The sequence below is a fragment of the Opisthocomus hoazin genome, chromosome 9 (assembly GCF_030867145.1).
Source record: "Opisthocomus hoazin isolate bOpiHoa1 chromosome 9, bOpiHoa1.hap1, whole genome shotgun sequence".
Lineage (NCBI taxonomy): Eukaryota > Metazoa > Chordata > Aves > Opisthocomiformes > Opisthocomidae > Opisthocomus > Opisthocomus hoazin.
Window position 1 is genome coordinate 41064890 of NC_134422.1, and position 17171 is coordinate 41082060.

At 37.5% G+C, this 17171-nt stretch overlaps 1 protein-coding gene across 1 annotated transcript in view; it reads right to left on the reverse strand.

Moving 5' to 3' along the window:
• The window catches only part of HIBCH (3-hydroxyisobutyryl-CoA hydrolase), a 43013-nt gene that overhangs the window by 15179 nt on the left and 10663 nt on the right, over positions 1 to 17171 (reverse strand). Inside the window, exons 7-9 of the mRNA XM_075429958.1 lie at positions 7171 to 7249; positions 1961 to 2106; positions 971 to 1057 (exon numbers count right to left, since the gene is read on the reverse strand). Coding sequence (XP_075286073.1) covers positions 971 to 1057; positions 1961 to 2106; positions 7171 to 7249 — 312 coding nt within the window. The remainder of the gene's footprint in view (positions 1 to 970; positions 1058 to 1960; positions 2107 to 7170; positions 7250 to 17171) is intronic.

The following is a 17171-nucleotide window of genomic DNA, read 5'->3' on the forward strand; positions in this document are numbered from 1 at the left end:
AGTGCACATCAAAGCAGCTAAAATAGCCATTGAATAATCTGACTGTAAAGCCAAAACCTTTTATTCTCATGCTCATTGTTACACGGGGCTAATACAAGTACTAATTACGTATTATCAATACAGTTACATTCACCTCAAAAATCCCAACAGAGATCTGTGGGTTTGTCCACTGGGAAAACAGCACCTTTCTCCCTCTGAAAATATTGCTTTCCCTACAATGTATCTGCATTCTGCTATGCTTATCCTATTGATAACTGCTGTGCTTACTCACAGTCTTTCAATTATCTCAAGGTTAAAAACATAAAATGTCTGAGAAATTAAAGGAACAACTTGAGCCTTTAAATTCAGGCTTCAAATCTGGACTGCAGATGGTCTGCATCAAAATAATGTTAAAATTTATATCAAATGCATCAAGCTAGCAAAATATCTCTTCATGTCGATAAAGTTTCTGGGATGGAAATAAAACATCCACTTCCAAGTGAGCAGCACAGCATTTAATAACTGGCAGTATAACTTCTGCAGCCTCTAGACTAGGGCAGTAGTTCTACTCCTGTCTTCTGTGTTTGTCAGAATCCCTGAATTTCAGGCTAACTCCCTAGACTGCCCTTGCCATTGTGTACAACTCCCAGTCTGCTAGTGGCTATCTACTTCACCTGCTGCAAAGCATGCTAGAAATCCAAGAATAACAGGGGAAATTAAGCAGCAATATCTTTACTGCATCATCATGATACTGGCTGGAAACTTACATACGCACGTAGAAAGAGAGAGCTGACCAAAATAAAAAAATAGCGAAAAAAGACTTTTAAATTTTCATTTTGACCACTGTAGCCATTAGTGCTACAAGTTAGTATTCTATAGAGCGCAAAGAGTTTGTAAACCCATTATTTTTTTAACCATTAAAAAAATGATCAGTAGCGTGGATAAAAAAAGAATTTGTATTTACATATATTTAACAATTCTGCTTGATTACCTTCAGATGGTAAGAGTTCAGTAAGTCTGCAATGTTTTCTGTTGAAGGAGATTTCAGTGCTATCAGGTCTTTCTCTAAGGCAGGCAGCTATTAAAAATAAGATTTAATTAGAAGTAAACCAAAATGTAGGACTTGGATTATTACTGCTATGGTAATAGTACTGTATAGTATACACGTGAATAAACACCAGCATATGTCTCCCCCAACCTTCAGACATATCTTAAAGAAGGCACCACATCAACAATATAAAGCGCTACAGTTCACTTCTCGGTGTTGAACCATCTGGATATAATTATGCCTGCAGAATCAGCCCAGAACTCTGCTTCCCAAGCAGACCCCCAGTGCAGTGCTGCAGCAGGTAAAGCCAGCCTACAACAGTCTGCGGGCAAAGAGCAAGAGCCTGGCAACCAGGCTACACTCAAAATAGTATCTAACCAGCTCCACAATGACAGTCATGGGTCCTTCCACGGAGGAGGAAAGCAAGTCATTGTTTCTCCTTCACTTATGTCCATGCAAGTTACTGGAACATTATGACTCTGACTTTATCAAATATACTAATTTTTAGACTTTCTTACAGACACTCTTAAGAAACAAATAGGATATCTATTAAGGAGACAGACAAAAACACATTAATGGGGTGTTACCTAGATCAAAAACTCTGCAGTTGTATAAATAATCTCTAATTTCAGACACTGTTGTCTAAATTGTACAATTTTTCAAGCAACTTCAGTTACGCTCAGTAAATCATGCCCCTCAACAGCAGAATCACGAAGACAGCGCTTGCTCGCTCTTCCAAGCAAAGCTGTCACTAGCTGGCAAGCGTTATGATGACAGCTTGACAGTATCTGATGCTCCCCGTCCACAGTGCACGGCCAGTTAATAGAATCGTGCCTCTGCATATGCTCAGGTTGCTGAAAGGTGTGCCACACAGCTCAAACCTGTCGTCACGGTTGTAGGCTGTGCCCTTGCTAGCGCCAGTTAGCGGCTCACCTTCTCGGATTCTATAAAATGTGTAGCGATGCCAGCTTTTAGTACATCTCTTCCTTTCAGCCTGAATCCTGTTAGCCCAAGGTAATAGCCAATCTTTCCTGATAGTCTTGGCAAGAAATATCCTCCACCTACATCAGGAAAATGGCCTGTAATAAACAAAAGAAAACAAAAAAATGTGAAGGAAGAAGAAGTTGTCATGCGTGAGACTGCGTAGCTATTTCTTCTTGTCTCACTTTTCATCTCCCTGACTTAGGCAAGGCTCTCTTGCCCAAGTTTCTCCTTGGCTTGGTTTGACATTTCTCTGTCATCAAAACCCTTCCTAAAAGCAAACTCTGGAACACCTTTCAAACTGTATCTTTTCCACTGGCTCATAATTTACAAACATACACCAGACAACACTGTTCGTTCTACTTGCCAGCAGCTTGAGAGGTTTGTAGAAGCCTGAAGAATCAAGCGTGCTCTCCGCAAACAACAGAAGTGACACAAAGAATTGGGAAGTGATTTGTGCAAACTCAAACTGGATGCTGCCTTTTCTCTGAAATCTTTTATTACGATAAATATATCAAACAATGATGAAATGCCTCTTGCACAGCTAAGTTTGAACAAACTTGGGGGCTGAGAAATCATTAACAGATTGACAATATTGCCAGGGCCTTCCTGAAGGTGGAGGCACAAGATGGTGACCTAATACCTGGCTCTTTGACAGGACCATGACTAATCTGCAATTTAAAAAAATTATAAAACTTTCCAGTTTAGTGACTGTCTTTTGTATTTTTTAAAATCTACAGAGTAGGGACATTTTTAAAAATTCAAAGTTGTGAATGAAATTTAAAAGACTTTCAAAAGTTGCAATTGAAAAATCTGTAACTACTTTTATCAAAGTTTAAATATTTAAAATCATCACTTTCCCAATATCTACCTCATTCTGTTACATACATTAATCGCCTACAAAATAAATTCAAACACTTTTTGTAACTTTTAACATACTTAAACTTAAGAAAACTTAAGCTTAGCTGTATCAATCTCAGAAATCGAAATGGAAAGGAGCAGTGTCCAGTTACTATTTCATAATAATCACCAATGGTGCATTCATGAACCAGAAAGGCTTTCTGAAGAAATTAAAGGTGTGGTGGTGGGCTTCTTTCACTCTGAGAGAATAAATGAAACATGAAAATAAATTTAAAAATACAAATGAGCAATAAGAAACTCAGGAAACACTTGCCAAAGCACAGATATTAACTGGGAAGATTAAGATGCGCATAAGGAGTTTAAATGGGGTTCTGATAGAAGATAGCAATTTTTCACTCACAAGTAATTGCTTTCAGTCACAAAAAGAGTCAATGTATGCATTACAGAAAGACCCTATTAGTTGTATTTTAAGATGTGGGAAATCAGTGGTGCCTGAATATTCCCCCTCCTTGGATGGAATCAAGGAGAGGTTTCTTTCAGAGAGCTTCTCTTCAGTGTTTTCCTCTTCTCAGTAATCTCTGAAGTTCATCACTGCCTTATGTTCCTAGCCATCTCTCAGCTTCTTTGGTTCCCTCTTGGTCCTCCCTTAGTTTTGCTGCCTCCAACAAAGCTGTTTTAGGAGCCACTTCCTATCAGTTATAGTTGTAGTATTGTATTACCATTCCCACTGATGCGCGTGTTGCCATTAACTGATTTATTCCTCATCCCACAGGCTACCAAGACATACAGCCCTTCTCCTAAAATGCTGAATGTCTTGTTGGCACCCTTTAAAAGCCCTAAGCTGTATTAACCCAAATTCATCACTTTCTTTTCATCTGTACTCACATTCTGAATAGTCTACTCTGCATTTTACCTACTCAGTTTGAGCCGTCATATCTCTAATGTTGATGCCAAGACTGTCATTTAGTTTTATGTTTCTATTCATCTGTCTCCCCTTGGACATCCTACTACTGCAAAAAAATCCCTGATTTCAAAATGAAACTTCTCTTACAAATGTCCTCCAAAGCAGATAGGCAATTACATTATTCTCCCCATCCACCAGGTCTGCAACAGCAACAACCTTTTCCTCTTTGCTGTTATTAAAATACCAATGCTGAAGTACGGTTCTCCCCATGCTCTGGCAAGTTTCCAGAGGAAGAGCCATCTCGCTACTGGGATCTATGGGGCCGTTCCACATGGCCATACACAGAGAAATTAATTCTAAAGGAACCGTGAAGTTGATTAGCTTCCGTTGCGTTAGAGGCGAATAAAACTAAACTGAATGAAAGTTTAATTATTAAGGAATTTACAAACAGGATTAGTGAAGGTGTAACTAATCCACTTTAAACTTACTTGGTTGCATAAACGTAGTGTGCTACAGCTTCTACTGTATCCTTTTCGAGGTCCCTGCCTTCCTTTCTTCTTATAATTCTACTCCTCTTGTCCCTGTTCTACATATTGCTCTTAATTCTCCCAGTATGTTTCTGCTTGCTACTGGGTTTCTCTTAACATATTCCATAGACTTGATTTTTTTTCTTTTTGATAGCATTTACCAATTATTTGTCAAATCCTTACTTACATAAGAGAAGAACTGAATGTCTGCTGGGCTGACCAGGCTAAAAGCCTGTGCCTGTGGTGCTGACCTGCAGTCTGTGCTCCGAGACAGATGCAACACGCTTCACCGTAATCCCAGTTGTGAAACTCTGCAGTTGCCAAGCATAAGATAAAGGTAGCACTACTACATTCCTACACTATCTGGCAGAGGTGGTTGGAGATTTATTGGTTAATGACTTACAGAAAGCTAAATATAGAGGAATATACAAGAAAGTGTCCACTATTCTTACAGCATCACCTTAAAGCCCACCTCTGACAATACACTTTCATCCCCCGTTCTTCCCACCGGTGGTTTTTCCACACCCTCCTACATCGAAGCTGCTTTCCAGTGCTTTACCTCATCTATGTCAGTTCCAAACTCCTACAGTCTAGAATTGCCTTTGATTTCTGGCATAGCTATCTATATCCTTTTATTTACGGTGGTGTCTAAATGCAGAATAATTGTGTCAAAATGTAGCAGCTGAATGAGCGCTGTTTTCATCTCACAGAAAAGGTGTAATGCCTACTGAAATAAGTGAACATATGAAAAAATCAATTAATACAATATCTAGACAAGCCACATTTTAAACATACACCACAGAGATCAAAACAGCTAAGCCTTTAAATCCAAACAGATTTCAGCGGGTTTACTTCTAATTGATCCTAAAAGGGTTTTAATTACTTTCTTTCCTAAGCGAGTTCTAAGCTTTTCCTTTACATGTCTTCAGTCTATTTTTGTTTAAGTCCTTGTCAACACAAGAAATGTAAGTGAAGTACAGCATTTTTGTTAATGTAAGACTACTCATATCTTTACCTTTGAAGAAGAAAGCGCAGAAGCTATCTTCATTATTAGAATAATTTTGTATGCCAAAGTACCTCCCTGTTTAGCTTTTAAAAAAAAATTGTTTCCTTCAAATGCTTTTCTTGTAGAACAACTTACTATGAACTTCAGGAGTTTAACAAATTAATGTTGTATTAATGCTTGAGCTATTTAGTTTACTAAGTTTTCCTTCAGCAGAGAGAAAAATCTTTGGAGGGCTGCAATAGTTTTTGTTTTTCTTATCCCAAACTTATTTGTTCAGAAAAATTACATCACGTTTATCAGCTAGCAGGAATTGCTGTAATATTTTTTTCAGGAGTTAAAAGGATAATGAGCTTGCTTATATTTGGGGCGTTTATTATGTTTTATTTGACTTGACACTCGCAGCTCCTTTATTATTCTAAGAATTTCAGAATAAGTCTTGTGAAATGTTTCATACAGGCTGGAGAGCAATAAACAATGATAACATGTGTGAGACACCCATTAAAAATACAAAAAATGCCAGCGCTTTTAAGCATTACTAGCAAGGGGCACTACAAAAATCCAATCATTAACTAAGCCTGCATTTTAACTTTAGCTTTAATGACATTATTGTACTTAAAATATTCTCAACAATAGCAGAATATTGTAACTTTTATTCTCTTTTCAGAACTGACTCATGATTTTTTTTTTTTTACCATTATTTCTTGGCTTTAACACTATATAACTGTTTGGAAGTTCTTTTAAGGGAACAATGGTCCCTACTCCTTATAACTAATTCTTTGAGGTGAAACTAAGATTGAACTTCGTGCCACGTCTGGTCCCATTTAAGCTGTTTAACCACCAGATAAGGTTCTCTATTCTGAATAAATATATTCAACAGGGCCACATATTACAGACTAGTCTTACTGTCTTGCTTGAGGACATAGAGAAGAACAATTATAATCATCCTTCAGCTGCCTTTCCTTGGAAAGACATAGAGACTAGAAATTTTGCAGGAGAGAAATGCAGGATAGGTTATAGTTTTCAGCACCCTTCATAAACTTTGTTGATAAGCAGGGAGAAGGGACTTGGACATTGATGAAAGCATTCATGAGGCATATATGCCAGACAATAATAGGTTCAACGTGGACACCCTGTTGGTTCCAGGACTGTGCTGAAGGGAAAGGTGGATGTTTTAACCTGACTGACTTTTCTTGAGCCACACCACCATCTTCATATAGCTCTGAGACACAACATTTTCTTTTGGACATCTCAGAGCTGATAAAGAAGCTGTAGGATCAAACATTAGGAAACACAAGGTGCGTGTTGCTATTTAGAAAAAAAATAAAGAAATATGACAACACTGTGCTCTTGCCTGCACACAATCTGTACACAACTGTAATGGGTCCACATTAATAATCTACAAGAAAAGATGGAATTTCAAGATCTGTCTCATTAACGTTGCAGATCAGCTCACAGTACAGCCAGTTGGACTCACACGGAATTCCAAATGGAACAAGCATGTTCCAAATGGTGAACATGCTTGCACTGGGATCTTCAGACTTTATCTGCCTACATCTGTAGCAAAGACTTAGTTCCTCTTAGTTCCTCAGATCGACTTCCATTTTTAAAAAATTGTATCCAGACAGTCTTTGTGTCACTCTAGACAGTAAACCCCAGGTTAAGAACGTCAATGATCCATCTCCCAGAATACAGGTACGTTTCTATTAATTTAATAGAAAATACTTTCCATATACGGTCATCTCTGGTTCCCTTTTAAAATTCTTTCATTACCACCACTATTTTCAGTCAAAGACATTTCATCCTGATTACACAAGCAGTGACAATTTAAACAGGTTAACATGTGGTAAGCTATTAAAATACTCACCTATTGCTGTCTCTGGCATTGCGAAAAGTGTCCTTTCTGTAGCAACTCGGAAATGTCCATGGACTGAGAGGCCAACTCCCTATGCATGGAGCACAAGCAAAGGACAGAGTTATAAAATTACTGCTAAAAATAATCATAACCATAATCCTATGTAACACAGCTCTTGCTTTGCTCTAGAATTAAATAATATTACCACGCATGCCTCAGCAAAATATTAAAGAGCCTTTTACAGCTCAAACACTAATGAAGCATCATATTACCTTTATGATTTGGCTGAAATAGCATTCTGTGCTTTAAAAGGTTGATGAGTCAGAGAGAGATTAAATTCAAAAAGCCAGGAGTGGCAACAACAGAAATGAGTGATCCCATTTCCTCCACTGGACTGCTCAGGGAGTTGAGATCCTTTTGCTAATGTTACCCCATCTATAATTTTTACACATACTTCAAACGACCGACAAAAAACAAAAATGCCAATACTTTTGGAATACACACGCACTGCACAAAATTGTAATTATAATACTTTTAGAAGAAATAATAATTAACTATTCTTATAATGTGATAATTACCTACTTTATCAATACAGAAGCACTTTAAGCAGGAAAAGCCTCAGCATTATCGATTAATGTTCAAAGTATGTGCTTAGAAACTCAATTATTTAACCTGGGGACTTTTGCTCTCCAAGTCAGAAGCAGAATTCACATTTCTAAGTATCTAGCCCTCGTCTAGCAGTCTTTTCTGATGAGACACTTTCCTGAAAATTAGAAGAGCTCCTTGTGTTGTCCATCACATATTTTCTGATTTAGGCAGTAAGCAGCATTAAGGCCCAATAAAAAATATATCTTTTCAGTTCACATAAAATTAATTTAGGTAAATGTTCAAGAGGCAAAATAAGAAATTTAAAGAAAAATGGTTATCTGACAAAGTTACTATTGTTTAGTAATAATATTTGAAGTAATAATTGAAGAACCTTTGGATTACTGTGCACAACCACAACATATGGGTAAAAGAGTCTCGCTTCTCAAAGCTTATCTACGTGATACTTGTCGACAGAAATGTGTGTTAGATCCTACCTGGAGACAAAACCCTCTACCAAATATTTCACAAGAAGTTTCTTCATACAAATATTTTCTCTCTCTTCCTTTCCACTGTTTCAGCTTACTTCCTTTCTTCACTGTTAAATTTCCCTTTGCTTAGTCCTCCTATCCATTCCAATTTATCTGTTAAAACTAAGATATCTTAAATATTATTGGGCAAAAGAAGTCAGTGTTTAAGGAAGATGCAATAGATTTTTAAGTAACATTGCTAATTGTTTAGATACTAGAAAAGTGGCACTTTACCCAACTAAGGCTACTACTCTTCGCAAATGCCTTCACAATATTTCATTCTTTCTGTCAAAACCAGTGGAATTAATTGGATGATACTTGCTTGGACCAGCGCTATATATTTGATCGGCTTTTGAGGAGAGAGTAGAACATAGTAGAACATCTCTGCAATTCGCTTATTTACAGAGATCTTTGGGTGGGTTTTACGCTAAAATTTAAAAAAAAAAAATCTCAATTTAATAAAAATTATATCCCTTTACTCACACCATTCTCATGCGTTCTTCCCTGGCTGTCTTGCAATTCTGCCCAGCAAGAAATTAATTGCCACTGCTTATTCCATTGGGGGAATACATGACTAAATACGAAAATGTGTTCAAGTCTTTTCTGTAAAATTAATATCTGCCAGTCTCGGGTTTTAATATAGATGTATGAGGTTTTTAAGATTCCAGTATAATTTCCTGAGAAAAGGACACTTAAGTGGTTATGGTACTTTATTTTATATCCAGAGACTAAACCAAATCTCTACACGTGAAGTACTGCTGTTTCAAGGAGGCAAATGGGATTTGAGCAAATATCTGCACCTTATTTGCACAAGGTACAATCTTATGTCTCGTCCCTTACCTGTCCTTCAGCCCTTTCACTTGAGGACTGGTCAGAGGCTGTAGATCTCATCTGAGCAGCAGCAAGGGCAATGGCCCTGTATTTAGTTCTCTTGCAAATGCAAAGCTACATTCGCTCCTAAAACAGCTCTAGAACTCTTAAATGAAATGGAAATGTGACTTCATCACTTCCAACCATTTTTTTATATCATAACAGCATATTTTCACTGCATTGGGTAAAGCCTTTCCTACAGCAAGAGACAGCACAGTATTTCTGCTGTTATTTTTATGCATGTTCACCTTTTTATAAAGATAATGAAGTTTTTTAAAAAATTCATGCCTATTTTCCTCTAATGCTTAAATTAATTTTTTTCTAATACCATATCTAAGAATACAAATACTATCTATCATAAACCGTTTTTTCTGGCTTATTTTCTAGACAAGCAGAAGTTTGTATAAGGACTCAGATTTTCAGCTTGAGTATTAAGTAACAAAGACTAGAGCGTGAACTCCATGAAGAAAGCTTCTCTTCCAAGAATGTTCTTTTTATAGTGAAAAAAATAACTGTAGAATTTTAATAATAAAAAGTTGAAAGATGTAATTTTCTTTTGAAAAAATTAATTAAATCAGATTTCACTTTCTCAAGTGCTTAAGCCATAATTGGATTTGTTTTCTAGATAGTCTTCAAGTTTTATAGGATAGATAAGAGTTTAATTTCAGATGTATATTTAAAAAACTAAAACTATATTTTCTCTTATCCATTGTAAACAAAATTGTGCAAATGTGTCCTTACTTCTTTGAAGATCATTTCTAAATAATCCAACATTAAGATAAAATTAGGAGAGAAAAACGAGTTAATGCTTTGTGGGTACAAATCCCAGTAATTTATTAAACCGGTGATCGTATGCTTTTGGATGTTTATTCACAACTTCCCAAATGGTTATTTTAACACATTCACTGCATGTGTTTAACCTCCTCCATCTAATACAGAGGATAGATGCTTATTAGTTTAATACTATCCTGTGTAAAGAACAAACTCTTCTAGTCAGAAGTCTAAATGCATTCCTCCTCCATTTCTGGATTTTGTCTTTTTTTTTTTTTATTTTACTGAAATCTTGCACAGCTAGAGTCCCACCTAGGAGGTCCTTCACGCTATTAAAATATCTGCAGTTGGGCTCTGTTCACTCCACCAAATAGTCCCAGCATTTACACATACAAGTCTTGATGCTATGATGTCTTTATTAAAATACGCTTTATCCTGCACTGTCAGAGCCCTTATCTTTCACGATCTTCAAATATATACTAAAGCTAGTGTCTTCCTTCAGACTCTTCCCAGATAATTCCTATGGTGAATCAGGCTTGCTTTTTAATCAAGATAGTTTATCTTAATACTGGCAGGAAACCTTTTTTTTTCCCACTGACAGCTGAATGTTTGAATTTTGTACAGGGTACTCAAAGAATGACACTAGGAGTTAAGGAGTTAAGAAATTAACAAGCAATCAATTTAAACAATCTTTCTGTAGGGTTTGTATACAAATTAATCAAAAATACAGATAAGCGCAGAAATAGTGGTCTGATGATGTATTACTGGAGATATATTGGCTATGAAGGTGTTTGGTTACAAACTACAGATTTATTGCTACGTGGATACTAAGATATTAACCTTAAAAACAGTGCATTACAACTCAGTGCACCTCAAGAAGACTCAATATTATAGGCAGTTTGCTCTGAATTCCTCAACAAGCTTCTGAAAAAGCCAGTAGAGTATCTGAATTTTACTTCCCATACACATGATTTCCTACTCAGTGCCACATTTCAACTCATTATGTGACTGTGTATAGAGCATTTATCACTGATTTCCTTTTTTTGTCTCATGATGAGTGCAGAACCTTATTAGAAGTATTTTTGTAATGAAAAACCAAGGTGCAAATTACTGATAGATGGAGAAATCAAATACAGCTACTATAAATTTTAAAAGTTAACTTGTAGCCAGAAGGCTGTATTATCTTAAATTGATAATGGACCCATAATAGTAAATGAGAGAACTCATCACATCTAGGGAAGTTATTAAGAAATTGAGGGCCACCACAACAGAGAAGGATACATAGCAAAATAAATATGCCCTTCTTGAATGATCTACATAAACATCTGTTCACATACAGAAAAGCAGCTCTGTCACAGCAAAACCATAAATCACACTTGTCTATTTACTAAATAACCTAACTCAGACCGTGAAGGGATCACTGCCTAGCAACGCATAAGCGACAGAATAAAAGAAATACAAACAGAAAAGGCCTTCGGGAATGTTTGCTTGTATCATCTTCACTAGCCTGATAAAGAATTTCTAGCTGTTCAAGCAAACAATTTTATGATAATACCAATATTAATATTCTCTGCAGTGAAAGTCCTGTTGTAACAGTTCACATCCAATGATTACACTCGTTTTTAACTGCATGAGAATACAGTTCCTGGTGGGGCTAGAACACACAGGAAATGTGGTAATCAACAAACAAACTGAGCGTAACACAACAAAGGGCAAACATGTCTGAATATGGATCTGTACACATAGCCAAGGTGCAGCAAAAATGTTTTCATTACTTGGCAAAGTAAGCGAGTGGAATTGATTTAGGAAGCAGCAGGAGCTTAGAGCTATGTTAGATCAAAAATCACTGATGTAAGAGCATTACCCCCTGCATCCAGAGACAGCAAATCTTAAACAGAATCAAAATTAATCTGCGTTCATCATTAATGTTATGGACCACTCCAAAGAGTATAATCCATTTTTATCTCTAGATACTAACGGACAAGACGACTTGGTGAACCAGAGCAATGCAGCATAACAGATCAATCTGGACTATCACTTTCTTTGGTTGATGACGCATAAATCAACTCTATGCAAATGTTTTTAAAAGATCATTAAAACACAGTGCTTTTTGTGAACTTTTCAATCATTTAGTGTAGTATTTTAAAACATATTAACATAATATAATTTCAATATAAAATATTAATTTCCACATACAGATTATTTATCAAAGATTCTCAGTCCAAATTTCTACAGACATACGGAAGCGCAACGAGCTGACTGGAGATAGATTACCAGCAATAATATCTGATGTTTCAGTCTTGTTCTCCTGACCACTAATTATTTAAACAAATTTGACCCGACTACATTACCAGTAAGCATTTAGGTCAGGTGAAACTTGGGGAAAAAAAATACAAAGGCCATTCTGTGCAGCAGCGCTGCTACAACGAGAGTCCTTTGTCAAAGAGAATTTAGATTCAGATTTTAAAAACCCTGTTTTGATTTTTCTGCTACCAGCCAGAACTTCTCAATGATGTCGTTTTCATTAGGGTCGTTATCTGCACTAGCCGTGTTTTCTCTCCTGCGTGACCTGCAGGGACTGCTCGGTCTCCTGACGGTCAGCACCCATTCCAGGGTGGACCATACAGACGCCGTGGTGGCCGCTCAACGCACAGCTCGGCAGCAGGGACCGAGTGCCTGCGGTTCCATGTCCTCCCTTCCCACGCACGCTGGCTCCTCCAAGGCAAAAAGCAGCAGTTTGGTCTCATGGTCCAGGCTGGCCTACAGACACTGTGGCTCGACAACCACGATGCAAACATAAAAACTTCTACCAAGAATTGCTTCTGATTACTCCAAGTTTTCTGAAATACCTTCTTTCCATAATTAAGAAAGTTTTCCTTGTTTCTTTCTCACTACTGTGTTTTATTTTCTAAGACAAACATTTAGTAAGCCTACAAAACTTCTTGCCAACAAGAAGCAGCTACATCTGTTAAAAGATTCCATGTCAGAGGAAGGAGAAATTGTTATGGACACAAAGACTTCTGATGCAACAGAAAGAAAAGAGAAGATGTAAGAGGACTTAGATCTGAAAAGCCTGTAGGAAAAATAATTAACTACTAGCCAGTGAAACTTTTTCTAGGGTTACACTTGAAAGCATTCTTTTTTTCCCTAACGATGTTCCCCAGTGTCTCCCTCTACATAACTGGCCATGTATGTGTAGAAGAAGATAGTAAGTGTGGGGTTTTTATTATTTCTACAATTCTGGAAGATAGACTCCTTCCCTTTATCCCTCTCTATCACCTAAAAATGTAGCTGCTGCAAGAAATCTGTACGTCCAGGTCACCACACCTTAATGTCTGAAGGGAAGGCAGGCAAGTGGGAGGGAACTCCTTGCAGCAACTTGCATCAACACATAACTAAGCTTTCGGGCTTTTTCTTAAAACCGAAGAAATGCTCCTTGTTCTTCAAGGCCAGCGCATGGAACAGAATTTTATTTAAACAGGGGCACAGTTATTTGGGATGACAGGAGTGGATTGAGGGGATTTCGTAATGATGTTCTAATTCTCAGGAAAAAATGCTTTAAAAGTATAAGACAGATTAAAGCCAACTCAAGGAGAAAATGAGCATTCAAATTCTTCTGGAAATGCAAAAAAAAAAATAGCAGAAATATGAAAGGATGGAGAAGCAGGCAAAGATAATTCTCTTCAGAACTTTTTTCCTTGATCTATAATAAAGGGAAGGAGAGGGAAATAATGAGATTAGGCATCTACATGAAGGCCTAGAATTAGACAAAAATAGTGGAACTTTTAGCAAAAAAGAGTCTGGTGTTTAATAGAAAGAACAAATCCATGCAGAAGCCTGCAAAAATCTCTGCAATGACAGTCAACAGTGCAGGGGGGTAGGAAAGCTTTCCATGAAGCCACAAATAAAACCTCCTTTAAACCTACTCTGGTTTCAGGAAAAAAACATCTAGAAAGTACAGCTTAAAACTTGGACTTTAGTCTCAGAGTAGACAAGTGATGTTTGCAGTATGGCGTGATCGATACGTCATGACATCGCGCAGGAACTCAAACACTTCTGCAATCCATTAAAGACTAAGTGCAGCATGATTGTGTAACACCAACATCTGTCCAACGTACGCTCAGGAAGCCTGCCTGGCTTTTCTGGGTGTAAAACAGTGGCATCCATTCCTTCTCATAGTTTACATAAAACAGCTCAGTCATTGTAGATTTGGGAGAGGGAGGGGAGAGGAGTCTTACTTACTGCACCAGTACTGACCCATAATTTAAAATACTTTTTTTCAAGACAGTGCTTTATGATAAGCCCTTTGAGGAATAACATCACATGCAAATAGTTGAACATTCAGTGGGTAATATCTGCTGATATTACAGTCCGTTTAGCTACAAAACGAAGTGCACCGTTTGTCCCTGGGATCCCACGCAGCAGCTTAGCAGGCAGGCCAATGCGCCAGATGGTAAATATACTGTAATATCAGCAAAGAGCGAATCCTGTCTCAGCATTGCCTCAGCATTGTTTCCAACATTCTACATTACAAAAGCGAAGTGGTACATGAGTCAATCTCACAAAGATTTGTTTCAAAGTACAACAAATAACTACTTGCAGAATCTGTCTTCTGTTTTACAGCAAAAGCTGTCTTCAGCTTTGAAGCACTGGCAACAAAACAGGCCACGAGCTTCTACGTGGTACACATCCATGAGGCTCCAGAGGGAGGGGGAGAGGGAGTTGGAAAGCAGCTTATCTAGGTTTAGTATGACAATTACTTTTACTTCAGGGCAGATTTTAGAGCATAAATTAAAGCAAACCCAAAGATGTTCAAGTTTCAGAGCATGATGACTGACAAGGAGCATGACATATTTATAAAAAAGAAGAAAAAGGAGCCTGCAGTCTAGAAGGGAAGCACGGTTAGATGCACAATAGGAGTATTTCTAAACCATAGAGTAGGTTCAGGAATTTGGCTCCGTTTCTCTAGAACCCCTACATAACTCCTCCATTAAAATGATGTTGTCGCTCCGTAAGCAGCACTCTGAAAAAGCTCCATGTTTTGAACTGCAATGTCTCTGATACTTCCTCACTCACAGCATAGTTTCCTCTCATAAACAAACTAGGGACACATAGCCTAGATGAGATCACTATGAAATGGAGGGCACAGTCATCTGAAGCATATTAAGAGTTACCAGCAGTTGACAATTAAACTGAGAGGGCACCCTAGCTGAGGTCATACAGAAGCCAACCATTAATGAAGTTTTACTTGATATTTTCATTATCTGCTTGCATGATGAAGTAACAAGGATTTCTATAATCTACAGCTTACTTTTTGGGAAGGCAAACAATTTGAAGGGCAAGATCAGAATTCGAAGCCATCTCACTTTGGAGATCAGATAGAAACTAACAAAATGAAAAGAACTACGCTTAAGAAAGCAAAATCAAATACAGAGATTACAAGTATGTTTTCTACAGAACAAATGCCTAGACATTTTTCAGGGGTTAATAGCAACCACAAACTTAATACAAGTAATAATGCAACGCTGTTATAAAAAGAACTACTTCAAGATATCAGGCTACAGCAGAGCCTCTACCAGCAGGCACCAAAGGGCTGAAGCGCACCCACTCAGCCTAGATTCAAGACACCTGGGAAGCCTCATCAGGTCGATGTGCTGGAGCTATAAATGCCAGCTGATGTGGCACTCAGGTTTCTTGAAGCAGAAAATGAGTACTTTTTTTTTTTTCTTTGTAGTCTTTGAGGAAGAGAGTAGCTCCACAAGACTGACTCTTTGACAAACGAATTCTGTTCAGGGAATAAGATTTAAAAATTGGTAAAAGGTAAATGATAAAGTAATGTACTGCGACGGAAGTTTATTTTATGCAAGAAGAAAAGAGGTAAGAGTAATAGCTTTAAGAATAACTGGAAGTAGTGGCCTCCTAGCACATGATGCTTTCAGAAGCTGCTATTTACATGAGCTATGTGTGACAGTATGGCTGTGTAATATATGGGGGATAATTATTCTGCTCTACTTGGTGCTGATGAGTCCTCCAGCTGAAATATTATCTGGTCTCTAGTAGTGAGCTGTAAAGCACACAAATTGGAGAGACTCCAGAGGAATGCAAGAAGACCAAGAGACTTAATCTATAGTAAAGGCTGAATAATTACCCTTATCCCTATTAAAGAGAGATGGCTGGGAGCAAGGAATGCAAGTATCTCAAAATGTTCTTAGAGAGCTGTGACTAAGACAGCAATATATTGATTACACATACTGAAGACTTAAACTAGACACTAGGGAATCTTAACTTGAAAGAATAACTAAGCACTTGAGTGGGATATCTAGAAAAAACAGAATTCCTGCTGTTGGAGAGTTCTGAATGCAGTAGGAGAAAATCTGCTAAGCAGTTGTCTAGCTATATTTAACCCTACTTCAAGTGCAAAAGAATAATCCTGATGCTCCTCTCAGCTCTATACTTCTGTGTAGTCTAAAGATTAACATATTTGACATTACTACGTGAGTGACTAACGCAGACTTAAACAATACTTTAAAAAATTCTACTCCTTAACAGTCACCTTAAAGATACTCTGTGTAAGTAACTTAGATGTAGACTCCCGGTTTAAGTAAAAGCCCTTGCCTAAAAAACCTGTACAGCTGCTAGGTGTGTTGACAAAACTATTGGAAGGCCACTCACAAACCCAAAGACCCAATTAACAGGTTGTCTTCTCACACTCCCAGTCCATATACCCAAGGTTCTTCTCTACTGAAGAGAGAATACAGCAGACAGTACTGCGTACTGCTATCATTGCTCTCACAAACTGGGCCCTAGAATCCGAGGGAGTCGGGGATGGAAATAAGGATGGCTGACCTTTATATCTTTACATTGCAAGCTATGTTAAAGTTTCATCTTCCTATTGCTCTCCTAAACACGAAGATCAGAAAATAAGATTCTCAGAATAACTCAAAACTCAGGGCTTTGCAAAGGATTTAAGAGAGCAGGCAACTCTACCAAACTCCATTTCTGTACTGAAAATGCTGCACAATTACCTTGTAAGTTAAAATCTACTTGCCCCACAGGAAGATGTTTCCTCATCCTAAAACTCAAAGCATTAATTGTTAGAGCAAAAACTGTAACATAATGACATAACCTTTATAAATCTGTAACTTGCTAAAATAAACTTGGCAAATACACTGTCAGAGGTCAGATTCAAGGATTAAATCCTGTATCTAGTCGTCCAAAGCTAAGAATTCCTACAGTTGTTACTAATCAGTAAAAAAA